A 25,672-nucleotide genomic window follows, 5' to 3' on the forward strand; every position below is an offset into this window, starting at 1 on the left:
TGAGAGCAGTATCCAGAGCCCAGCAACGTAAACTAATCTCCTTTTTACATATCTCAGCGGTTAAAATCGAGGAAGCCAACTTTAATGCTGTTTAACCAGAGCTAGCGTTTAGCAGGGGCCTATAGTTTGCTGAGCACCCCTGACCTGACTTTACTCTTCTGGGGCCTGGGATCAATGCCTCCATCTCTTGAAAGGCTAAACTCTAAAGTGGATTCACAATCTGAGGTTGAGTCCCCTTTTGTTTAGAGTGAGGGTCATTCCTATTCATTATAAACTTACCTTCCCCTTCGATGTAAACTTACATGGACTTTTACCCAATTCCCATTCATTCAACAAATTAAGCGCCTAATGTGTGCCAGTCCCTGTAGCAGGCGTTTGGGATAGCAGCGAACACAACAAGAGATTCTTTCCGCGGTGGAGCTTAACGTTGGATGAGAGACAAACAATAAATATGATTCAAAAATTGAATTATGTAATTTGGAAAATGATAAAATACTACAGAGAAAAAGGTACCAGGCTGGAAAATGATTTGTGGAGGCCAGAAGATAGGGGCTGCGGCTCAGGCTGGGGAGAAGCGACACGAGCTAAAGTCGCGGAGCTCTGGCGTTTTGAGGACCAGGGAGATACCCTCTGCAAAAGGACATCAAAGCAATCTGATTTATGTGGAGATAGGTGAAGGGCAGAAAGCGGTCTAGACAGAGATTCCCGTCGAGAACCGCGGAGACAGAGGACTGCTTTCCAGCAAGGGCGAGAAGATGCCCTGGCTGGCAGCTCCTGGGCCCGGGCGGGGGCGACCACACACGGCCAACCATTACGCCCCCAAAATGGCCTCCGGTTGCCCCTTGCCGCCCCGCCCGCGGCGCTCCACCGCCCGCCGGCCCACGTGACCCAGCCCCCCAACCCTGGCCCGCGACCCCCGGTCCAATTCCCTGCGGCGAACGGCCCCGCCCCTCGGGGGAAACGGACCAACCAGAGGAAGGGTAAGGCGGGGCGGGTGGTGACGGCCAATGGGGGTGGAGCTCCGGAGGGGAGTAACAGGTTGGTGTGGGGGGGGGGAGGGAGCGCCGAGGAACGGAGGGGGAGGGCCCGGGAGCGGCTGGTGCGGCTGGTGCAGCTCTGCTGGAGCGCGAGCCCGAACCCGAGCCCGGGAACGCCGAGCCCGAGCCCGGAGCGCCGAGCCCGGCTGGGGTGAGTGAATGCGGAGGGGGCAAGAGCACCTGAAAGGCAAGCGGGCCTCAGGGGCAAGGGGCGAGGCGATCCAAGATATCCTCCTCCGGGGTACAGGTGCTGCATTGGAGAGGGGAGGAGAGGAGGTGAAGCTGGGGTGGGAGTACTGATTAAGAGCTGGCTCCTACTCTGAGGTACCAGAGGCAGGTGCCTGGGAACGTGCCAGGTGAGGCTAAGGCTACTCTCAGGACGTGAAAGCATTTCAGGGCCAGGTTATCTCTGGAGGTCAGACGCCGGTCCCAGGGGCAGAGTTTCTCTTGGAGACCGAGGTGTTAGGGGGAAGTAGTTAGTCTCAGTTGGACAAGGGGTCAGAGACGTAAGGGGAAGGCATCCAGAGGTGCTGTTTCCCTGAGGTTTTCCCCCTGGCTGCCGTTCTGAGCTGGCGCTGACACCTCCTTTCCGGCTTTGAGATGTCTCTGAGGTGTGGAGTCTTGCTCTGACTATTCACCTACAGGTGAAGACACTGAGGGGCAGAACAAGAAGGCACCCCCATCTCTTTGCTAGGTGTGAAACTACTTAAGCCTTCAGTTTCTGTCGCCTTTGCTTTTATGCCTGGGAGAATTTTTCCTTCTTCCTCTTCAGAGAGTGCTCTTCGAGAGAGGGATAGGAAGAAGCGTAGATCCCTAGGCCTACAAAATATGTAGAAATACTTTTTAATGAGGCCTCTGACTGGGGCTAATGTCAAACCCTCTCCCCACGCACGCATACTTTCTTCTGTGGTTCTAGATGGAGTCATTGGATGCGCTTTGGGAGCCTAACCAATTTCCTTGATGCCTCCCAGAAGATCCCCATTACTCCTTGAAACCCCACAAGGCATCCCTGACTCTGGGACCATGATGGCTGTCAGACTGGCAGGAGGCACCAGTGGTGTGGGAAATAGGCAGGACTCCTTAGGAGACCACAAGACTAGGGGAATTGGCACTTCTAGGTCTCCAGGCTGGATGAGAGCTGCACATTGGGGCCCAGACAAGACTTCCGAGGCAGATTTCCTTGCCTTAGGCAGGTAAGGGAACCAGAGCCAGTCTTAGCTTGGCCCCTTTGATGCCCTGCCTGAGGAAAGTTGTTGTAATTGGGAAATAATTAGCAACCGCTATGTTGTTCATAGGCTGCCTACGGGTGCCTCTGCACCTCCTCTTTCCTCCTTGATATTTGGGAGTGGGGGGCTGGCCCTAGGGGACTGCTAATCCAGAGATTTGCCTGACCCTAAGAGGATTCTGGCTTCCTAGAGTCCTTTCTTCTTTCCCCAGGCTGACCTGCATGCTATCAGCCCTGTGGGAGGTGAGGAGAAGGTAGGGTTGCTTCTCTTCATGCTGGGGAGGGGAGAACTAAGGCCCAGGAGTTGGCCAAGGCAAGTGTGGGATGAGGAATGTAACTTGGGGAACTTGAGAGGGAGGGGCGGGGGATACAAAGTCTTCCTGTCACATACTGGCCTGTCACTCATCAGGTTCTTTGTGCATCTGTTCCTCCCTGTTCCCTCTCCACCTTCTGCCTACTCCTTCAGAGCTTTGGCTCTAGGCTGGACAGCCCTTGCCCATGGTTTTGCCCTCTGCCTCCTTTGTGGTGTGGAGTTTCTCTGGTCTGCTTTATGAGCTGCCAGTGGAGTGTCCGTGGCCCTCCCCTTCCCCTTGCCTCTCAAACCAGTCCATCCAGTTTGCAGGGCCCAGTTTGTCATTGTGTTTTTTCCTCCACTAGCCAAGCTGCTCTAGCATGGCTCTCAGGTTTCTGCTTTTTCAGTGGACTGGGCCAGGAGTCCACTTGGGGTGGTTCTTTTTGATCCATGGGGAACCTTCTTGTCTTTGTAACTCTTTCTGAGAAGATAACCAATTGATCAAGGTCACTGAGGTGTCCTTTTCTATTTTGACCATTTACTTCCCTTGTTACCTCTGAGGGGAGTTTAATCTCTATACCTCTCATTCTTCCATTTTCTAAATCTGCCAATTACGGAGCATCTAGCATGTTGCCTGGCCCTGTATATATCAGTTCTTCCTCTGCACACCCCAAACCACCCCACCCCCACTTCCTGCCAGAAGTCCAGACACCGTCACTCCTAGTTGGAAGCCAGATGCTTATGGCTGGGCCAGAGGTGACGGAATTGGGGCAGGGCAGGCTAATGAGTAACTCAGGGAGAAGTGGCTGTCTGGTGCAGGGGCAGCGTATCCTCCCTTTCCTTACAGGCTGGAATGGCAGAGGCAGACAGATGAAGTTGAATTACCTGTGGCCTGAGCTCTTCCCAGAGTACAGTTGGTGAGGAGTGCCCTGGGCACATGCCAGAGGAGGGAAAAGCAGGGGCAGGCTGTGAGAGCGAAGCCTCTCTACTCCATGTTTCCTGGCACTGGATCGCTGTTTACCTGCCTCTGGGGCTTACACAAGACCTTGGAGCTGCCTGGCTCCCCTGGCCACGCCCCGCTGTCCTCGTAACTGAAGGCGGGTAGGTTTCGGGTTTTCCATGTTGAATCATTTAGAGCTCTGCTTTCTGACCCACCCCAAAGATCACTTCAACCCCCCTGGTCCCTGACCCGCCTGTTCCCAGGACTAACAGTCCATTGAAGTTAGGGAGTCATTGGGACCTGGGGGCACGTTCAGCACTGACTCTGAACAACTTGGTGCGCTTGCGTGGGTGAGGGACTGTGCGCTCTGCTGGGCCTAGTCTGGGAGCTCCTTGACCTGGATCTGGAAGATCAGTAGAGGTACTGACAGAGTAGAGCTGCATTATGAATAAATCATGTGACTTCTGAGAGCTGGCAGTCTAGGCACATCTGGTTCCAAAATTATGACTGAATGGGGCAGGGAGAGGTCTTGTTACTGGGGCAAATGAGAAATGGCTGTGAGGGGGTCATTGGGTAAATCTCCCCACTGCTGTGCAAGTCTGCCTTGGTTCAGGATACAACCTTTAACAAATATTTATTGATGCATACCATGTCACCAGGCCCTGGGGCCACCGTAATCAGCTGAGAGCTATGTTCTTTGCCGTCCAGGAGTTTATAATCTAGTGGGGGAGACAGACAGGAAACAAATCATCACTGATAAATATATAAAAATAAACAGAGTTGTCTGGCTGGCTCAGTCGGTACAGCATGTGACTCTTGATCTCGGGGTTGTAAATTTGAGTCCCACATTGGGTGTAGAGATTACTTATAAACTGTTTAAGAAAATCATAAACTGAGGTAAATTCATTGAAGGACAACTGTAGAACATATAACATGGTTCTGATCTAGTTTGTGGGAGGAGGTGGTTGGGAAAGCCTCTGAGGAAGTGACATCCGTCTGTGAAGCACATGAAGCCAGGAAGGTCCTGTTAGGAGGAACACATGTATGCAGAGTAACATTTGTTGTCAGCTTTGTGACAGGCATACATGCTGCTAGCTATGTTTCATGTTTTGTCATTTTCCCTCTTTTCTTTTTTTTAAGATTTTATTTGAGAGAGAGAGAAAGTGAGTGGGGGGAGACGGGGAGAGAATCTGAAGCAGACACCGTGCTGAGTGCAGAACCCAACGTGAGACTCGATCCCAACAACCATGAGATCACAACCTGAGCCGAATCCAGGAGTCAGACGCTTAACTGACTGAGCGACCCAGGTGCCCTTATTTTCCCTCTTTTTATTAAAAAAAAAAAATGGAACCTAAGTAAATTACATGCAAGAATCTGAAGTGTAGAACATGATAAAATTTTTACAGCTGTATACATGTAATTATTATTTTCTAATTCTCACAAGTATTACCTCATGAGGTATTATCGTTATACTGATTTTACTGATGGGGAAACTGAGGCTCAGAAAAGTTGGGATTTGCTCAAGGTTATATACATCCAATGAACAGCAGGGCTAAGTTCCTTTTTTACTGGATGAGGTTTGGAGAACCTTTGCCTTGTAGCTTCTTTCCTGGTCCTATCTCTTACTTGAATTCTAACAAAGGACCCTGTCAACTAAATATCCTTTTCTTTGGAGTATCTGAGGTTGGCTAAAGTCCTCCCCAATGCTGGAATGGTGGGAGGACAGGGGTCCTTTAGTTCAGGGTGGGCTTGGAGGTGTCCATGAACCTCTTGAGATTCTGTGGTAAAAGTTTGGGTGGACTGTTTCTTGGGTGGGGTGCATTACTTTAATCATTCTCTCAATGGAGTCTCAGAACCAAAAAGGAGAAGAACCATTGCCAATAAGGGCTCCTCCCTCGCTATTCCTTTCTCTGGAGGGGAAGGGCTGGGAATGCTAGGAATGTTCTTCCCACCAAGCCCTTTCTCACCTGCAGCTAGGCCACTCCCTTCCCCTCTCACCCCCATTTCCTGGGTTTCCTAGCTTGTCTACAGTCCCTGAAGGGGGCCTTGCCAACTTTCCTTGGCCAAGAGCTCCACTGGGAAATCGAGCTGGGTATGTTTGTGTGTCTGTCCGGGTCTTGATATACTCCTCCAGTTAAGTGCTAGGCTGTGGTGGAGATTAGTCGCAGGGCTGGTAAGCTGGAGTTTTTATTTGCTTCAAGGAGAACCTGCCCTCCCCAATTCCTGGAGCCAGAGCACACCTGAAATATACTCCATTTGCCGACTCTAATCTTGGGTTGATGTGGACTGGAGGAGTTGGCCTATGGGTGGTCCTGGCTCTGGCCCTCATGTGGGACAAGTCTGCCTATCCTAGGGCCCTTTGGACTGACATTCTTAAATGTTATTTAAATCTTTTTTTGAATAAACAATACATCTACATGGTTCCAAATTTAAAACAGACAGTAGAAAGCTAGTTACTCTCCCATCTCTGTCCTTAGCCCCCAGGTCCTCCAACCCAGAGGCATCACTGCTATCCTCCCAGAAATGGGATGGCATACCTTGAGGGGGTGTCTTCTGTATTTTAAAATGAGCTCTGGGAGTAGAGGGCCCCTTTTCTCCATTGGGATAGAGGTATCTATAAGGTGGGGTTTGGGTTCTGCCTTCATTGGAGTTGGAGGAGGCACACCATGCTATGGGCATACGTGCGAAGATCAAGCAAAATCATTAAACTCTCCACAAAGCCAAGCTCCCTAGGACTGTATTAGAGGAAATGGATTCTTCTAAGTCAGTGGGTTTCAAAATCTGGAATCTGGACCAGCAGCATCAATATCTCCTGGAAATTTGTTAGAAATGCAAATTCAGGGGTGCCTGGGTGGCTCAGTTGGTTAAGTGACTGCCTTCAGCTCAGGTCATGATCCTGGAGTCGCAGGATCGAGTCCCGCATCAGGCTCCCTGCTCGGCAGGGAGTCTGCTTCTCCCTCTGACCCTCCTCCCTCTCATGCTCTCTGTCTCTCATTCTCTCTCTCTCAAATAAATAAATAAAATCTTTAAAAAAAAAAAAAAAAGAAATGCAAATTCAGACCTACTGAATCAGAAGCTCTGGGGACAGGGTCCAATAGTCTGTGTTTTCATAGGCCCTTGAGGTACTTCTGCTCAGATAAAATATGAGAACCACTATTCTATGTAGAAGGAACGACAAGGTAACAAGCCACACAAAAGCCAGACAGGTGGAGGTTTCTGGGTTTCTACTCCCAGTCTCTCAGCTTTAACTGTTTTCTTAATTTTCTAGGAACCCTCCCATTCATGGAGCAGGCATCCACCATGGCTGAGCCCCGGGGCCCTGTAGACCATGGAGTCCAGATTCGCTTCATTACAGAGCCAGTGGGTGATACAGAGATGGGCACCCTACGTCGTGGTGGGCGACGTCCAGCTAAGGATGCAAGAGCCAATACCTATGGGGTCGCTGTGCGTGTGCAGGGCATCGCTGGACAGCCCTTTGTAGTGCTCAACAGTGGGGAGCAAGGTGGTGACTCCTTTGGAGTCCAGATCAAGGGGGCCAACAACAGAGGGGCTCCGGGAGCTCTGAGCTCTGACTCGGAATTCCCGGAGAGTTCCTACTCTCACGCCAAGGAATTTCCTGCCCGCTCACAGGGCAGCATGTCTGATGAGGAGCCTGGGGCCCACTGGAATGGAAGGCTACTCCGATCCCAGTCCCAGGCCTCACTGACAGGCCCTGCCCCTGTGAGTCCGACCATCAGGAGCACTAGCTTGCTGGAGTTGGCCCCCCAAGGAGCTTCCCCTGGGAGCACCATTGACACTGCTCCCCTATCTTCAGTGGACTCACTCATCAACAAGTTTGACAGTCACCGTGGGGGGCAGGCCCGGGGCCGGACTGGCCGGCGCATGCGGACGCTGCCCCCTGAGCAACGCCAGCGGAGCCAAAGCCTGGACAACCGGCTCCCACGGGATACCCTTGAGGAACGGGAGCGTCGGTCCCCCAACCACTGGACTCCTGGCACAAAGCATGACAGCCACATGGGCAGCTCCAAACAGTCGGCCCAGAGCCAGAGCCCTCTTGGTGGCTTTAGCCGTTCCCGTCAGACCCAGGACTGGGTCCTTCAGAGTTTTGAGGAGCCACGGGGGAGAGCCCAGGACCCTGGCATGCTGCAGGTCAGACCTCATTCCTCTGGGGCTTCCAATCCCTGACCCACCAGCCCAGGGACCCCTTGCTGATTCAAATAACTTAAGGCAGAAGGTTTCTACTTTTGTTCTCCACTTTACCTATCTTCTTCATAGATGATATTCACATGTACAAGATACTTCCATGGAAACTAACTGTGAAATTAGTCTTCACAAGCATGAGAGTCCCGTGTTACTGCCTGGCCATGAACTGTGCCTCAGTCACTGGCATTTGCTAGGTCTGCAGCATAAGTAAGGCAGGCCTGGTAATACGAGCAACTTCCAGTGCTCTTGTCAAAACTCCCACCTTTGTCTCCCACTCAGGAGTGTAAGTAAGTGGGGGAGCGACTTCTTAAGCCTGTTCATTTACAAAGTCTAATACGTTAACTGTCAGTAGCAACAAATAACTTACCACAGAGCTCCCAGCTAGTTGAGATCTGCTTGTCAAGGAGAATCTGGCTTGCAACAATAGTGAGAGGTGTACCCTGCTTGGACCTCTCCTGGGCCTGCTGCTCAGGCCTCAGCGGTGTTGCCTCTTTTCCCCACGAGAGGCTTGTTCAGCATGCTTGGAGGGCCTCGTCTCCCACCTGCCACTTCTGCGCCATCGGAACATCAAGCACACTGCTGGCTTCATCTTTCTGTTTCTCTGGGTTTATGTTTTGCAGTTCAAGTCAACTCCAGACCTTCTCCGAGACCAGCAGGAGACAGCCCCACCAGGCAGTGTGGACCATATGAAGGCCACCATCTACAGCATCCTGAGGGAGGGGTGAGTGGGGACCCTCCCAACAGCAGAGTCACACACCTCCCCTCTTTTCCTTCTAGCTTCCTTCCCCATCTTCCCTGCCCTTAGCTCTTCCTTCTCTCATGTCTGCTACCTCTTCCCTCCCTTAGCCTTTGCTTCTATCCTTTTTATCCTCCAGAAGCTCAGAAAGCGAAACCTCTGTGAGGAGGAAGGTCAATTTGGTGCTGGAACAGATGCAGCCTCTGGTGGTAAGTGGCTACCTCCTGGTGGGAGCAGGGGGGCAGTGTTGGGCCTCTCAGGCCTGGGTCTGGGTGTGGACCTGTTCTTTCCCGCCCTGTCTCTGGCAGATGGCTTCTCCTGGGTCTGCTAAGGCCCTGGCTGGGCAGAGTGAGCTCACCCGAAAAGTGGAGGAGCTTCAGCAAAAGCTGGATGAAGAGGTGAAGGTGAGGGGAGACTGGAGGTGCAGGAGGCACACAGGACACGGGAGAAACTGTGGCCTTGGTTGCTCTTCCAAGCGATCGAATGAGCACTCGTGTGTTCTGTGATATGAGACAAGCGTGTGTGCTGGTCCCACCAAGGATTTCTGGGGTTCCCTGGAGCTTAGGGAGAAGAGCACATTCATCAGAGCTCCGACTACCTTGAATTCATTTCCTTTGGAAGTTCCCACCCTGGCTTTGCTGTTCACTGGCTGTGGATGCCTTGAGCAGCTTACTTCCCTCAGTCCTCTTCACTGCATTATGATGATGGCAATACCAGTAGCTGTCATTTATTGAGTGTACTTTATATATATATTTATGTATATTTATTTGAGAGAGGGAGAGAGAGAGAGAGAGAGAACATGAGCGGGGGTAGGGGCAGAGAGAGAGGGAGAGGGACAAGCAGACTCCATGCTGAGTGCAGAGCCTGGATCCCAGGACCCCAAGATCATGACATGAGCTGAAGTCTGATGCTTAACCAACTGAGCCACCCAGGCACCCCTATTGAGTATACTTCTTGTAATAGGTACCATCCTAGGTAATACGTAATAATTACAGTGATCTGTAAAGTAGGTATTGTGGACCCTTTCATGATAAGAAAACTGAAGATCAGACAGGTTAAGTGACTTGCTCAAGGTACTAAGTTACAGAGAAGGAATTTAAAAATTCAGGTCAGCCTTATGTGAAAGTCTTATCTACTCCCTTTAAAAAAAAATATTGTGTGTCTTATCTACTCCCTTTAAAAAAAACCTGGGTGGCTCAGTTGGTTAAGTGTCAGATTCTTGATTTCAGCTCAGGTCATGATCTCACAGTCGTGGGATCGAGCCCCGTATCAGACTCCATGCTGGCCATGGAGCCTGCTTGGGAGTCTCCCTGCCCTTTCCCCCACCCTCGCATTCTCTCTCTCTCTTAAAAAAAAAAAAAAAAAAAAAAAAATTAAAAAAAGTTTAAAAAATACTGCTCTCACCTCTCACAGTATTGCCTTGTGTGTAGTTGGTACTCAGTACTCAGTAAGTATTGGGTTGTAACTCCCCTTATTTCCTGGAAAGCAGAATAGTGTCCTGGTTAAGTGGTCAGCTGTGGAGTCAAACTGAGTTCAAATCCTGGTAACCGTTGGCTGTGTAACTGACCTTGGGCATGTTCTTTATATGTTCTAAGCCACTGTTTCCTTAACTATAAAGTGGGGATAATAATTGTACTATATTATTTATCTATGGTTGTCTAACAAATTACCTCAAAACGTAGCAGTTTGAAACAATCATCTCCTGGTGTCTTGAGGACCCAGAGTCTGGAAGCAGCTTAGCTGGGTAGTTCCGGGTCTGTTATGTAAGAGTTTCCAGTCAAGGTATTGGCTGGGGCTATAGTCATTAGAAGACAGTGGGTGTTGGCTGGAGGCCTCACTTCCTTGCTGTGTGGACCTCTTCGTGGGGCTGCTTGAATGTCTGCACAGTATGGCAGCTACCTTCCCCCAGAGTGAACCATCCAAGAGAGAAGAAGGTAAGGAGGAAGCTGCAGTGCCTTTTTAGGACTAGTTGCAGAAGCTACACATCGCTTCTTCCTTTTTCTGTTTGTTAGAAGAGAGTCCTTAAGTCTAGCCCATACGCAAGGGGAGAAGCTTCACCTCTTGAAAGGAATGTCAGAGAATTAGTGGACATACTTTAAACCATCATAATTCCCAAGGCTTGTTAAGAGAATTAAATCCAGGGCGCCTGGGTGGCTCAGTTGGTTAAGCGACTGCCTTCGGCTCAGGTCATGATCCTGGAGTCCCTGGATTGAGTCCCGCATCGGGCTCCCTGCTCGGCAGGGAGCCTGCTTCTGCCTCTGACCCTCCCCCCTCTCATGTGCTCTCTCTCTCTCATTCTCTCTGTCTCAAATAAATAAATAAAATCTTTAAAAAAAAAAAAAAAAGAATTAAATCCAGATAATAAACACAGGGTTCGTAGTAACAGTGCCTGTCATTTAGTGAGTTAGTAAATGTTAGACATTTGCATTACTCCTGATCCTCCTGGGAGGCTTTGCCTACTCTCCACCTGCTTTACTCGCCCTGCCTTTTCCAGAAGCAGCAGAAGCTAGAGCCATCCTGGGCTGGGCTGGAGCAGCAGCTGGAGGAGAAGACAGAAGAGTGCAGCCGACTGCAGCAGCTGCTGGAGAGGAAGAAGGGGGAGGCCCAGCAGAGTACCAAAGAGTGCGTGCAGTCGATGGTGCATATGGGGCTGCTTGGGGACGGAGGCCAGAGTTGGAGGTGCCACCTGGGTGGGAGAGATGGAGAGAAATCTCTAGAAGCTAGAAGGGGCAGACAGAGATAATTTAAATATAGGAACTTTCTCTTTACTTTCTCTGTTGGTAATGGTGATTGTGCCTGAGTTGGGGTACCTGGATTTGCCTCTCTAGTTCAGAATCTAAATCTGTAAAATGGGTTAATAATAGTACCTACCTCACAGGATGGTTCATTCAGCAGATGTTTTTGCAATGAATACGGTGTGGCAGGCACTGATCTAGGTTCCAGGCAGTGAACCATTCATATGACGAGCACTGCTCTCCAGAAGCATAGTTTCTAGTGGTGGCAGGGGTGTGGGGGGAGACAGACAATAAATAGTGAACATATTAGGTAAGTAAATTTGTAGCATGTGAGAAGGTGGTAAGTAGAGTAGGTCAAAGAAGATTGAGGGCCGAGTGGTGGAGGAGCAGGTTCCAGTATTAAATAAAGTGGTCAGGGGAGGCCTCATTTAGATTTGAACAAAGAAGGCGGTTTAAATGAATTAATATATGTAAAGTGTTTAGAAAACTGCTTGACACCTAGCGCTTGATGATATTATCTATTATTAATTATTAGGCTCCAGAACATGAAGCTTCTTGTGGATCAGGGTGAAAGGGCACGACATGGGCTGGAGACCCAGGTGGTGGAGCTGCAGGACAAGCTGAAACAGGCCCAGGGGCCGGAGTCTGCTAAGGAGGCACTCAGGAAGGTAGGGAGCAGGATGGCTCCCACAGACTCTGCCTCCTTTCAGCTAGAGCACCCTCAAATCTGTTCACCTATAGTTTCCCCACAGTATGGGCAGTAGGTAGCTGATTATGGGTACCCCTTAGTGTGCTTTCAGACAGATCCAATGGTGGGGTGGGGGTTAGAGCCCAGAATGATGGGCAGAGAGCACCTGGTACTGAGCCTGACAGGTACAAGGTGCTCAGTAAATATTTTTGATTGATTAAATGAATGAATAGGCAGGCAGATCCTAGTAGAGTCACCTCTCTACTTCCATCTTCATTTCCCCAGGACCTGTTAGAGACCCGGGAGCTTCTGGAAGAGGTCTTGGAGGGCAAACAGCGGATAGAGGAGCAGCTGAGACTGCGGGAGCGGGAACTGACAGCCCTGAAGGGGGCCCTGAAGGAGGAGGTGGCCTCCCGTGACCAGGAGGTGGAAAACGTCCGGCAACAGTACCAGCGAGATGCCGAGCAGCTTCGCCGGAGTATGCAGGACGCAACCCAGGCATGTGACCAGAGCGGGGGCTGCCAGAGGAGGGGACCCTCCCACCCCCAAGAAGGAGCCGCCTTGAGGTTTCTTGATATTTTGGGACTTTCTTGGTTGTAACTGGAACTCCCTCTAAACGACACATGTGAGATGTAATGAAAACCTTGGCCAGAAAACCTACAAGGGCAGAGTGAAGGGATGCAGGCCAGGAGCACCATGAAGGTGTATGACCAAAGTCCCATGGGGAAATAAATGGGGGAGGCTTCCTGTAAATGATAGCGGCGGCGGGGGGGGGGGGGCGGTGCTGTGACTTGGGGAGAGCTTTTTGCTAGTATCGCACCAGGCACCACTGGGATCTCACAGTGTGTAGCTGGTGTGGTGTCCTCTGGGCCTGAGCCTCCCTTTCCACACACTTAGACTTTGGTCTGAAGTGCGTTCTCCCTCTGAGCCTCCTGGCCCCCAACTGTCTCCTTCCCTAGGACCATGCTGCATTAGAGGCGGAGAGGCAGAAGATGTCAACCCTGGTGCGGGAGCTGCAGAGGGAGCTGGAGGAGACCTCAGAGGAGACAGGGCATTGGCAGAGCATGTTCCAGAAGAACAAGGAGGAGCTTAGAGCCACCAAGCAGGAGTAAGGACTTTGCCTCTCTCCCAGGAATGCTTATCCATGTTTCCTATATCCTGCTGCTTTTCTACCCATGCTGTGCCCTTTACTCTGCTGAGAGTGGGTGCCCAGTCTGTTGGCTTCTGGGGAGGTGGTTTGCATTGTCCTGCTAACTTCTCCCAGGCAGGTGCCCTGACCTTGTTCCCTTTCCCTTTGCATTCACCTGGCTGGGCTCAGACTCCTGCAGCTGCGGATGGAGAAGGAGGAGATGGAAGAGGAGCTTGGGGAGAAGATGGAGGTCTTGCAAAGGGAATTAGGGGAGGCCCGAGCTGGTGCTGCAGACACTCACCAAATGGAGGAACTCAAGAAGGTACTTGGAGGGGCACCTGGCTGGCTCGCTCAGTGGAGCATGGGACCATTGATCTCAGGGTTGTGAGTTTGAGCCCCATGCTGGGTATAGAGATTACTAAAAAAAAGGTACTTGGATTTGGGATGTGGAAGGGCAGGTTGGGGTGATGGCCACTGACCTCGCCTACCCATGAGGTTCCCTGTGTACTTGGTTTTCAGGACCCACCTTGCCTGCTCAGCCATCTCTCTCCCCCACACACTCTTTGATGCAGTTGGGCTGCTCTTGAGTATACAGGTTTTGTTTTTTTTTTTTAAAGATTTTATTTATTTATTTGACAGAGAGAGAGAGAGCGAGAGCAGTAACACAAACAGGGGGAATGGGAGAGGGAGAAACAGGCTTCCCGCCGAGCAGGGAGCCCGATGTGGGACTCGATCCCAGGACCCTGGGATCATGACCTGAGCCGAAGGCAGACGCTCAACGACTGAGCCACCCAGGCACCCAAGTATACAGGTTTTTAACAGAAAGGACTCCTGGTTGGGTTCTAGCCAGAGGCTGCTGGCTGCCTCCCAAGAGACCTCGGCGGGGGGGAGTAGCATTTAGATGGATTTGTGAGACTCCAGGGTCATTTTTGCAAGCTTGGAATTTGGTCTGCACAGGGAGAGTTGCTCTGTCAGGAGGGGGTGGGAGAGTGGGGAGTGGGGCAGGATGATGGACTCATTAACTACATCTATTAAACAAACATTTACAGTTAGAATGCCAGTTTATTAACTTGTAACGTGAAGTGTCATCACACAGACTGGAATATTTGCATCAGCATGGCCAGCTGACCTACTTGGGAAGCCAAATTGCAATTTGAAGGCTGCTTAGAGTATAGAATCTAGACGCAGGGATTTTATCATGCATGGATGTTTTATAAATGATGAGGTCATCAAATTGAAGCGAATACAAATATCTCTTCATATTTCTGGTATAGGTTTATGAAGGACAAGAAAGCAACTAATTATTTTGGATGATTTAGAAACTTAGAAAATATTTTTGTTAGTATAGGGAAGTGGCACTTAGGGCCTCCTGAGGATCCTTCTAGGTTTATAGTTCTTTGATTCACTGCACTGGATATGTAGTTGGTGCTCATTTAACAAGTATTAATGAATCAGTGCTTGTTTATCATGCCTTTACCATAAGACTGTCTAATTGTAATCAAGGTAATCATATTTATTAAATGAGTAAAGAAGTATAGCTCTAAGTGATGATTTTCCAGATAAATAAAAGTCTGAGCTTTGAAGAAAAATGTAATAAACATTGACCAAACATACTTTTAGTGATTGTGAAATGAAAAGTGCTCTTAAATTTTTCTATGTTAATATGAAGTTAACATATCAAGGATAGTCTGAAGTCTGTTCGCTATATTAGTCGACATAATAAACTTGGACATTCCTCTGGGCAATCTTAGTTGATTTATCATATGAGATAAAGCTAAAAAGTAATAACTAGTGCTTCATTTATCTCATATATGAAGTATATTTTATCAAGTACTCATTCAAACAACATACACATTAGGAAAACAGACCCCATCCAGTGTAGACCACATGCTGTGCTGTTCTTTTTCTTTGTAGTTAGTTTTTAGTGTCTTACATCAAAAACTCAAAATATATAACCTTTCAGCCTAATTATGGTACTTTCTGAATTTCAGAAGTAGCTAATAGCTAAAGAACTAGAACTAGAGCTCATACTTTAATTTTTTAAAAAATATTTTTATTTTTATACCCAATGTGGGGCTCAAACTCACAGCCCCCAGATCAAGAGTTGCATGCCCTACCCATTGAGCCATCCAGGTGCCCTAATACTTAAATGTTTTAAAAAAGAAATGAGGGCAGCGCCACTATTTATTGTGTAATATGTTTTGGTTTTCAACATATTTTCTTTTGTTTTTGAAATAGCCAATCCTATTTTAGTCACACCCTCACCTACTCTCACTTCATGTGATTTTTTTTTTTAATGGAGATTTATTTCACATACCATAGAATTCACCCTTTTAAAGTGTACAATTTAGTGTTGGTTTTTTTTTTTTAAGATTTTATTTGTTTATTTGATAGAGAACACAAGCAGGCAGAGTGGCAGGCAGAGGGAGAAGCAGGCTTCCCACTGAGCAAGGAGCCTGATGAGGGACTCGATCCCAGGACCCTGAGGTCATGACCTGAGCTGAACGCAGACGCCCAACTGACTGAGTTACCCAGGTGTCCCTTTGTGGTTTTTAGTATATACACAAAGTTAAACATCCATCATCACTATCTAATTAGAGAACAATTTCATCACCCCAAAAAAGAACCCCGTATCCATTAGCAGTCACTTTCCCCAGCCCTTGACAACCACTACTCTACTTTCTGTCTCTATGCATTTGCCTATTCTGCACATTTCATATAACTGGACTCATGTATGTCTGGTTTCTTTCACTTAGTATAATTTTTTTTGAGGTTTACCAATGTAGCAATTATCAGGACTTCATTACTTTTTGTGGCTGAATAATATTCTATATGGATGTACCACATTTTGTTTGTCTGTTTACCAATGGGTGGACATTTGGGTCATTTCTATATTTTAGCTCTCATAAAGAATGCTGTTTGTTACGAACATTCACGTGAACGTGTTTTTTGGGAACATGTTCTCAGTGCTCTTGAATATATATCTTGGAATGGAATTCATATGGGCACTCTATAGTTAACTTTTTTTTTTTTTAAAGATTTTATTTATTTATTTGACAGAGAGAGACACAATGAGAGAGGGAACACAAGCAGGGGGAGTGGGAAAGGGAGAAGCAGGCTTCCCGCGGAGCAGGGAGCCTGATGCGGGGCTCGATCCCAGGACCCTGGGATTATGACCCGAGCCGAAGGCAGACGCCTAATGACTGAGCCACCAGGCGCCCCTCTGTGGTTAACCATTTGAGAAAACTGTCAGACCCCTTGCCCAAGTAGCCACAGCATCTTTCATTCCCCCAGCAATGGATGAGAGTTTCGGTTGCTGCGCAGTCTGGTATCCCAGGCCGCGTCTGTGCCCTGTCACTGTCCCCCTCCCTTCCAGGAGCTGCGCCAGACACAGCAGGAACTTAAGGAACTGAGAGAAGAGCAGCAGAGCCAGGAGGTGGCTGGGCGCCACCGGGAGCGGGAGTTGGAGAAGCGGCTGAGGGTTGAGGCTGATCGGGGCCGGGGGTTGGAACAGCAGAACCTCCAGCTACAAAAGACCCTTCAGCAACTGAGACAGGACTGTGAAGAGGCTTCCAAGGCAAGGGGAGTGGGCACAGGGCTTAGGAGGTGGAGGCTGAGGGGTCTGGAGGGCATGGAAAATTCCCTACCGTGGGTATGTACAGACCAGATCCTTGATCCTAGGTGTGTGGTTAAAAGTAGGCAGGATTTGGCAGGGGGGAGGCAGGGCTGTACCTGGTGATAGCCACCACGTCTCTGTAGGGGTGGGCTTCTCAGGGGCACTACCACTGTTGAAGTCTGTCTAGTTCTTGTGGGCTCTCTTGGGTGTGGCTTTCCTGGCGGTGGTGGTGACCTGGAGCCCCAGGGTCTGAGCTGCCCCTCCCCGGACTGGCCGCAGGCTCAGATGGCAGCAGAGGCAGAGGTGGCAGTGCTGGGGCAGCGGCGGGCAGCAGTGGAAACGACGCTTCGGGAGACCCAGGAGGAGAATGACGAGTTCCGACGGCGCATCCTGGGTCTGGAGCAGCAGCTGAAGGAGGCCCGAGGCCTGGCGGAAGGTGGGGAAGCGGCGGAGGCAAGGCTCCGGGACAGGGTGCAGCGGCTGGAGGTCAGTGCTTCTGCCCACACCGTTGGCTTCCCCCTGGCCCGCCCTCCTCTCATCTTGGCTAAATCCTCCCCAGCTAAATCCTCAGCCGCCCATTTTATTTTGCCCCGAGTGTGCTTCCATTTGCCTTCCCAATCCACTGTTAAACTCGGGTTTATTTCCTGGAGCGTGCTTTGCTGTGGACGTCTTGGCCCTTGCACTGCTATTTTTTTTTTTAAGATTTTATTTATTTATTTGACAGAGACAGAGATAGCGAGAGCAGGAACACAAGCAGGGGGAGTGGGAGAGGGAGAAGCAGGCTTCCCGCAGAGCAGGGAGCCCGATGTGGGACTCGATTCCAGGACCCTGGGATCATGACCTGAGCCGAAGGCAGATGCTTAACGACTGAGCCACCCAGGCGCCCCAAGAGTTTTTATTTTATTTTATTTTATTTTATTTTATTTTATTTTATTTTATTTTTTAAAGATTTTTATTTATTTATTTGACAGAGAGAGAGAGACAGTGAAAGCAGGAACACAAGCAGGGGGAGTGGGAGAGGGAGAAGCAGGCTTCCTGCCGAGTAGGGAGCCCGATGTGGGACTCGATCCCAGGACCCTGGGATCATGACCTGAGCCGAAGGCAGACACTTAACCACTGAGCCACCCAGGCGCCCTGCACTGCTATTGTTGTCTCTTATTCCCATCCTGGGCTTGTTCTCTGTGTCTTGATTCCTCTGAGCCTGTTTTCACTGCCCACCTTTTTTGTCAATCACTCTTCTTCTGTCCCATCTATTCCCCTCCAAATGGCTTATGTCTTCCCTCTCCCAGGCAGAGAAACAACGGCTCGAGGCAGCCCTGAACGCAGCTCAGGAAGAGGAGGGGAGCCTGGCAGCTGCCAAGCGGGCACTGGAGGCCCGGCTGGAGGAGGCCCAGCGGGGGCTGGCCCGCTTGGGGCAGGAGCAGCAAGCACTGAACCGGGCCTTAGAAGAGGAGGGGAAGCAGCGGGAGGCGCTCCGGCGGGGCAAGGCTGAGCTGGAGGAGCAGAAGCGCTTGCTGGACAAGACTGTGTGCCAGCTCAACAAGGAGGTGGGGCACGGGGTGGCCTGGGCTCTCAGGAAGAGGCCCAGCTCTTACGGAAGCTTGGTGGCAAGGGGTGGGGGGTGGTCAGAGTGTGTGGTGTTTGCTTTCCTCAAGTTCATTGCTGGGGAGGCCAAGGCCAAATCTTTACAGAGGGATGTCCTTCCTCCCGCTCCTCAGTGTTCTTGTCCTCCCCCATACATCCCATTCCATGTGGTCTTGGTCCTTGGAGAATGTCTAAGGGAATTCTCCCTTAGACATCTGTAAGACCTGAACATAAGAATCCTCATTAGTAGAATTTTCTGTTTGGGGTAGGGAAAGGAAAGTTCTGTAATCCCTCCCTAGATGTCTTTAAGACCTAAACACAGGAATTTTTGTGGGTGGAATTTTATATTTGGGGGAGGGCAAGGAGAAAGGGAAAAAAGGAAATAAATTGCATTTTTTTAGATAAGGTTCTCCTCCTAATCTCTTACTTTATAAAGCTAGAGCAAACAAAAATATTTCATCAGTTCTAAAATGCACATTGCATCATCTCTGAAGTTGACTTATGTCTTATAACTGATGATTACAGTTCAGTTGGCAGGTTTTTCTTTCTTAGTGGTACATCTTACAATAATTGGCTTCTTGGGTTTGTTGAAATATGGTCATTTAAGGTTAACTTTCTATCAGACACTTTTATAAGTACTTTACATCATTAATGTGATTCTCACAACAACCTTGTGATGGATGGTAGGTACCATTATTTTCCCATTTTACAGGGAACTGAGACCCAGAGAGGGTAAGTAACTTGCCTGTGGTCACATAGCTAATAAGTGGTAGAGCCAGGATTTGAACCCAGGCAATCTGTATACCACTACTAGCCATACGAGAGACCTAGGCCCAGGGGAGAGCAAGGGAGGGCTGCTTCGGCTATAAGGAGAATCTGGGGCTCGGAGGAGGGACAGAGGTGTAGTGCTAAAAAGGCTCTTTTCTCTGCCTCTCAGCTGGAGCAGATTGGGAATGATTCTAAGCAGGCCCTGCAGCAGCTTCAGGCCCAGCTGGAGGATTACAAGGAGAAGGCCCGGCGGGAGGTGGCAGACGCCCAGCGCCAGGCCAAGGAGTGGGCCAGTGAGGCTGAGAAGAACTCAGGGGGGCTGAGCCGGCTTCAGGATGAGGTAGGAGGAGAAATGGCCAAATGTCCTTGGTTTTAAGGTCATTGCCTCTTTTTTCCTTTTCTTTTTTTTAAGATTTTATTTATTTGAGAGAGAGTATAAATAGAATCTTAAAAAAAAAGATCTTAATACTGCAGTGTCAGTGGAAGTGTGGTATCAGAACAGAGGCATGTCTGACACAGAGTAGGTGCTTTAAATATGAGAGCTGGTTTTATTTTTATTTTTTAAAAATGATAGCTAGTTTTTTTTTTTTTTTTTTAAAGATTTTATTTATTTGAGACAGAGAGAATGAGATAGAGAGAGCATGAGAGGGAGGAGGGTCAGAGGGAGAAGCAGACTCCCTGCCGAGCAGGGAGCCCGATGCGGGACTCGATCCCGGGACTCCAGGATCATGACCTGAGCCGAAGGCAGTCGCTTAACCGACTGAGCCACCCAGGCGCCCGATAGCTAGTTTTAATGCTTCACAATCTTTTACAGTAACAATTTGTAACAATTTTGTGTTTTTTGATTACATTAAACCCTTTTTGTTTTGTTTAAAAAAACCAAAAAAACCCAAAAAGTCTCAGTACCCAACCTGGATCCTGTATTACTTAAATCACAACCTCTGGGGCGGGGACCCAGGATCAGTTGTCTAAAAATGACTTAAGTGATTCTAATTTGTGTAGGGCATTTTAAAACAATAAAGAAAATGGACTAAGAGCTCCTTTCTACCTGCTAGATAGGACGCTGCCTGATTCCTGAATTGTTGAATAAAGCTAGCTAGATCTTCAAAGAGAAGAAAATGGGACTAAAAGTTGACCTGCTTTTTATTACCACCATGCTCTGGCAATTCTAAAGAATGTCAGTGATGAAACATTTCTCCCCACAGGGGCAGACTGCTCCCATCCCTCAGCCCCCACCTTACTTCTCCAAGCTGTTGCATTTTTCCTTCTGCCCAGACCCAGAGGCTACGGCAGGCCCTGCAGGCATCTCAGGCTGACCGGGACACCGCCCGGCTGGACAAAGAGCTGCTGGCCCAGCGACTGCAGGGGCTGGAACAAGAGGCGGAGAACAAAAAGCGCTCCCAGGATGACAGGACACGGCAACTCAAGGGTCTTGAGGTGACGGCGTTGGGGTGGCGGGGCGGGGGCGGGGTGTCCAGGTCCTGGCACAGGTGGGACTTCCATGGAGGAAAGGAGCCAGGACATGCCAAGCCCCTTTTCTGTGCTAGGTATCGAAAGCTGATAGGCCACAGCTGATGGGTTTTGTTTGAGTGCAGTGTTTTAAATGACTTTGAGTTAATTGCCAGTGTTTGAAATTTATACATGTCACTTACTTATATATTCCGCTTTCTGGCTCCTTTTGTCCATTTGGAAAATCTGGTAACACTGAGCCTCTGTCCTGAGCTGTCTGCAGGGCAGCAGTTGGCTGGAGCTGAGCAGCGGCATCGCCCCTTCAGAGTGAACAGTGGTCTCCAGGTTGCTCTTTGGCAGTGATGATAATACCAGTGCAAGCAGCAAACACATATTATGCCACTTGCTGGGCACTCAAGGCTCATTGAGTCCTGAGAATAACCCTGTGGGGTAGGGTCTCCATTTTATAGATGAGGAAAACAGACACACAGAGAGGTTAAGCAACTTGGCCATGGCCCTTCTGCTAGGAAGTGGTAGATGTGATTTTCAGACCCAGGCCGCGTGGCTCCAGAGCCCATACCCTTAGCCTCTATATGGGACTGCCTGGCTACTTCCTTGGTCTGAACCCTGGCACTTCGGTTTCTGACTCTCCATCCCAGCTTTGGCTCAGGCACTTTGGTTTCTGTCTGTTTCCCCATTAGGGAAATAGGGCTGCCCTACTGAGGAATCGATTCTGGGGTTTGTCATCCTGCCAAGGGCCAAGACTAGAGCTGGCGCCACCACCTCTCCCCTCAATGCCACGCCTGGTCAGCAGAGGGTGCTAGCTCCATGCTGGCTCTGGGCAGGGGCAAAGACCAGCTGGTTATGGGACATGGGAGACAGGAAGGTCTGTGGAGGCTGGGCTTTGGAAGGGTCCTGGTTGGGGTTTAGCATTCTGGTGTCCAGCATGTGGGGCAGAATGAACCTCTCGTTCCTCTGCCACAGGAAAAAGTCTCACGGCTGGAAGTGGAGTTAGATGAGGAGAGGAGCACTGTGGAGCTGCTGACAGAACGCATGAGTCGTGGCCGGGACCAGGTACCCCCTTTCTTACCCCTTGGCCCTCTCAAAAACCCCTCCACCCTCCCATCATTCATAATCTGGAGAATTCTGGCTGCTGAATCTGTGCATGGCTGGTGCTACTTCAGGGTCTCCTCTGCTTCAGGACGGGTGGAGGGAAGCCAGGGATTTGAGTGGGAGAAGGAATCCTGGTGGCCTGGGATCCTCTCTGCCCTGAGTCCAGGTTGCTTCCATTCAGAAGGGATGCTAGTTCCTGGTGAGATGGAGGGAGGAGGCCCTGTTTGAATTCTGTGGCTCCTCCCATTTGAATAGGCTGTGATTTCTTAGTTGCCTGAGAATTGTGGGGATTCAGAGAGCAGCCTACACTTTACTCTGCTTCATGGTTCACCTGGCTGGTTCATTGTTAGCCCTCCCCAAATCTGGCTCCTCTCATCCACTAGGTAGACCAGCTGAGGACAGAGCTCATGCAGGAGAGGTCTGCTCGACAGGACCTGGAGTGTGACAAAATCTCCCTGGAGAGACAGGTGAGCAGGGGAGTAAGGAGTCTTGGGGATAGACTCCAGGAGGCAGGTAGAATGACCATAGGAGGGATCAGAAGTGGAGTGTGACCACGAAGACTTTCTGTCCCTCTCAGAACAAGGACTTGAAGAGCCGGTTGGCCAGCTTAGAAGGCTTCCAGAAGCCCAGTGCCAGCCTCTCTCAGCTTGAATCCCAGAATCGGGAGTTGCAGGAGCGGCTGCAGGCTGAAGAGAGGTGATGTGAGCCCATCCTCCCTCTCTCCCTCTGGGCTTTTCTCTGTCTTGCATGTCAGACATGGCCAACCTGGCCTGATCTTTAGGGGGATCCTCTCTCTTGGTAAAGAGCAGAGGGAGTTGCAGAACTTCTGAAATGTGAATGACCTCTTATCTCCCCAGTTCTTTGGATCTGCCCCTGGATCCTCCCTAGTGTGACGTGACTTAGAGGAGTTCATGGAGGGTGGAGGGGGCCAACTAGGGTTTCCTTTAGAAATGGCGACAGCCACAGACACCCCCCTACCATACTCTCCTAGGGAGAAGACTGTTCTGCAGTCCACCAACCGAAAACTGGAGCGGAGAGTTAAAGAGCTGTCCATCCAAATTGATGACGAGCGGCAGCATGTCAATGACCAGAAGGACCAGGTAAGGATGGTAGCCGGGGCCAAGCACCCATATGGTAAGCATATACCATATGTGTGTTTGCTTGAAGGCCAAGGGAGGCCCCATCTCATAGGTCTTCCTAGCTTCGACTCTCCTTGTGTAAGGATGGAGACTAGACTGGAGGCACTGGATTAAAACAGTCATAGTAAGCACATGCATTGAGTGTGATGTGCTAGGTTCTCTTTCTCAGTGTTACACATGTATGAACTCATTTAATCCCCAAAACAAACCTGTGAAGTTAGGGAACTTGCACATGGTCACGACATTTTTCTAGGGCAATGATCCCTTGTCAAAATTGCTACAGGGGAGGGTCCCAGTCCATGGTAGCAGCAGATACTTTTCTAATGTGGGGACTTGGTATCCTGCCCAGCTAAGCCTGAGGGTGAAGGCTTTGAAGCGGCAGGTGGATGAAGCAGAAGAGGAGATTGAGCGACTCGATGGCCTGAGGAAGAAGGCCCAGCGTGAGCTGGAAGAGCAGCATGAGGTCAATGAACAGCTCCAGGCCCGGATCAAAACCCTAGAGAAGGACTCCTGGTATGGGCTGCTTTTCTGTCCCCTGGCTCAATCAGGATAGTCATGCGGGAAGGGAATGGGTTCTCTGGAGCTGAATAGGGAGGAGGATCTCTAAGATGGGACTGTGCAGTCACTCCTTCCTGGCTGGAAGCCTGTATAGTTATTCTTTAGTATCTCAGCCCACTGTCTATATATATCCCATCTCCTCAGATCTCAGGTTGGTGGGGGATCTTGTACCTTGAGGCCTTAGGACAAATGGGAGTGTCCTTGGCATGAAAAGCATGGTTGTCTCAATCTTTCTGTCTCCCTCCCTTACAAGTATTCCTTTCTCTCAGGCGCAAAGCCTCCCGCTCAGCTGCTGAGTCAACCCAGCATGAAGGGCTGAGCTCAGATGAGGAATTTGACAGTGTCTACGACCCTTCTTCCATCGCATCACTGCTTACGGAGAGCAACCTGCAGACCAGCTCCTGTTAGCTTGGGTCCACAAGGGACCAGAAACCACACTTGCGGCCTGCCCTGGCCAGGCCTATTCTGCCCTGCCAAGCCTTGAATTCCTCATTCCTGGAAGGGGGGACCCAATTATTCAGCCCTAAGACTGGAGGGGTGTGAGCGATGGTGATAAAAAGGGCATCGGCACTAAGCTGGTAAACGGGCTTTCCCTTTCCTCTGGAGGAGTGGGTATTTTAGGCCAACTGAGCCCTTCCCTTAAGTGCTGACCCTCCTTATCCTCCCTCACAGCAATAGGATGGTCAGCATATAGGCTGAGGGGGATGGAGCAGGATAGGAAGGGATAAGACATTGCCACGTATATAAAGCTTTATTTCTTTAGCCCTTAACCCTCAGGCTCAGGGAAATACCTTAGTGATTTTGCTCCCTTGACTCCTGCAGCGTGTTTTCCTCCCACTCTGGAGCAGGGTGAAGGGAACATGGGTAATGGCACACTGGGGTGGCTCTTGGATGCTCCTCTTTGCACAGTCATGGGACCCATATGTAGCCCCCACCCCTCTCCACTCCTATATATTTTGTCTTCCCTAAGCCAGGGGATCCAAGGAATCTCTTCTCCCCTTCCTAGCTTCACCATTCCTACCTTCCTTTCCTTTCAGTGCCTTAGGGTGAGGAGGTAAGGATGCTCTTCTTGCCTTCTCTACCTGCACATTCATTCCTCTCCAAGGACCAACCTTTCCCCAACCAGGGCCCTCAGCTTTCCCTGCTGCCCCAGTCTAGATAGAGAGCTACTAGCTCCTTGGCTGATGAGCCCTTGGGGGATGGACTTTGCTAGGACTGTGATAAGGTGGTGGGGCTTGGTTCTGCTCAGGGTTTCCATCTTTCCTCCTCTCCTTCTGTGACTATGGATGTGTTTATAAGGGGGTTGCATCTGGGAATCCTGATAACTGTCTACACGAGTTTGAAAAGCAAAGGTCTTCCTTGGGGCTTCTCTGACCCAGATGTGCCCAACCTCAGTGGGGAACCAGGGGACCCTCATTATCTCAGGAGCTTGGACCTGACACAAGGCTTCCTGCCTAGGGCTGACTCTTGGTAGAAATGGGAAGAGGCAATGGAAGATTTATTTCTCCCTTGGGTTTTGGGGAGAGCCAAGCCCTGGTAGGGAGGAGGTAAGGGAGATGATTTACCTTTCTTATTTCCTAAGCAGGCTCTGTAAGGAGCCTGAGGGAGGAAGAAGGCTGTTTTCACTAATGACTTGTAATTTCATGATTTTTTCTTTTAAATCTTCTATTCTGCAAATTAGAGATTTTCTCCCAAACCAACCCAGCCTTGATTTTATTTTAAATTAAATATTAAAATTATATATCTATACTGAAATCCTTGCCTTCCCATTCTTTTCCATGGCTTATTTGGAGGTCTGTTTTATGAAGAAACCATTTTACCTAGAGAACTTCGAGGCTGAAGCTGGGGTTTTCTTTACCTCACTTTTTAGAGGCTCTTTACAGCCGATTAGATGGAACCTAGGGAAACTGTGTTTATAGCACCTCCATTCTCTCCTAAACAACCTTCTGGGAATAGAAAGGCCAGTAAATGCTGCCTCTGAGGGATAAAGGAGACAGAACTGGGTTTTACTCCCTTGGGGCACAGGGATATCCCCAGCATTCACCTCCCTGGTACAAAGACATTCATTCCCATCAGGAATGGGACCCAGTCCCTACCTGGGAGGTTGCAAAATTCCTGCTCTTGTGTTGCCTTGAAGAGGGAGTTAGCTGTTCATCAGAGCCTAATGCCAGGTGCAGGGGCACTGCCCACTCAAGAGTGGGTCAGACCTCCTGCCTGCTTTCCATGTGGATACAGCCCAGTGGAGCAGCCAACCTGTAGAGAAAAACCGGGCTGGGAGAGAGAGACTCTATCCTTGGCCATCCTCTCCTGTGGGCCCTTAAGATGATAATCTGGGCTTGGGGAGCAGATGCCATTAGAGAAGTTGAGGCTCATCCTTTCTCAAGAATACAAAATCCTTTTAAGGCAACGTGTCCCGCCTCTCCCGGCCATGTAAGGGCAGCTTTGGTATAATAGCTTCTA

General features: G+C 49.7%; 1 protein-coding gene across 1 annotated transcript; it reads left to right on the plus strand.

Annotated features, from left to right (window-relative positions):
* Nucleotides 1-1,069: 1,069 nt before the first annotated feature.
* CGN (cingulin) lies at nt 1,070-24,959 on the plus strand. The gene is made up of 22 exons (XM_064588531.1): nt 1,070-1,188; nt 4,635-4,801; nt 6,763-7,643; nt 8,318-8,418; nt 8,573-8,642; nt 8,742-8,837; nt 10,928-11,055; nt 11,704-11,836; nt 12,142-12,354; nt 12,816-12,964; nt 13,175-13,307; nt 16,362-16,562; nt 16,881-17,087; nt 17,891-18,148; nt 19,123-19,293; nt 20,229-20,390; nt 21,387-21,476; nt 21,899-21,982; nt 22,093-22,211; nt 22,507-22,615; nt 23,004-23,167; nt 23,482-24,959. The coding sequence occupies exons 3-22, from the start codon at nt 6,777-6,779 to the stop codon at nt 23,618-23,620; spliced, it is 3,594 nt and encodes a 1,197-aa protein (XP_064444601.1). The 5' UTR covers nt 1,070-1,188; nt 4,635-4,801; nt 6,763-6,776; the 3' UTR covers nt 23,621-24,959.
* Nucleotides 24,960-25,672: the final 713 nt, after the last annotated feature.

This window comes from Mirounga angustirostris, unplaced genomic scaffold (genome assembly GCF_029215605.1).
Source record: "Mirounga angustirostris isolate CCGP_5_RB_7025 unplaced genomic scaffold, mMirAng1.0.hap1 SCAF_4, whole genome shotgun sequence".
Lineage (NCBI taxonomy): Eukaryota > Metazoa > Chordata > Mammalia > Carnivora > Phocidae > Mirounga > Mirounga angustirostris.

Bases quoted from the DNA above. Each gene is read 5' to 3' on its own strand.
- CGN (XM_064588531.1), top strand. From the start codon at position 6,777: ATGGAGCAGGCATCCACCATGGCTGAGCCCCGGGGCCCTGTAGACCAT. The intron at 19,294-20,228 runs GTAGGAGGAGAA...CCTTCTGCCCAG, and splicing joins TGAGCCGGCTTCAGGATGAG to ACCCAGAGGCTACGGCAGGC. The intron at 21,477-21,898 runs GTACCCCCTTTC...CTCATCCACTAG, and splicing joins TGAGTCGTGGCCGGGACCAG to GTAGACCAGCTGAGGACAGA.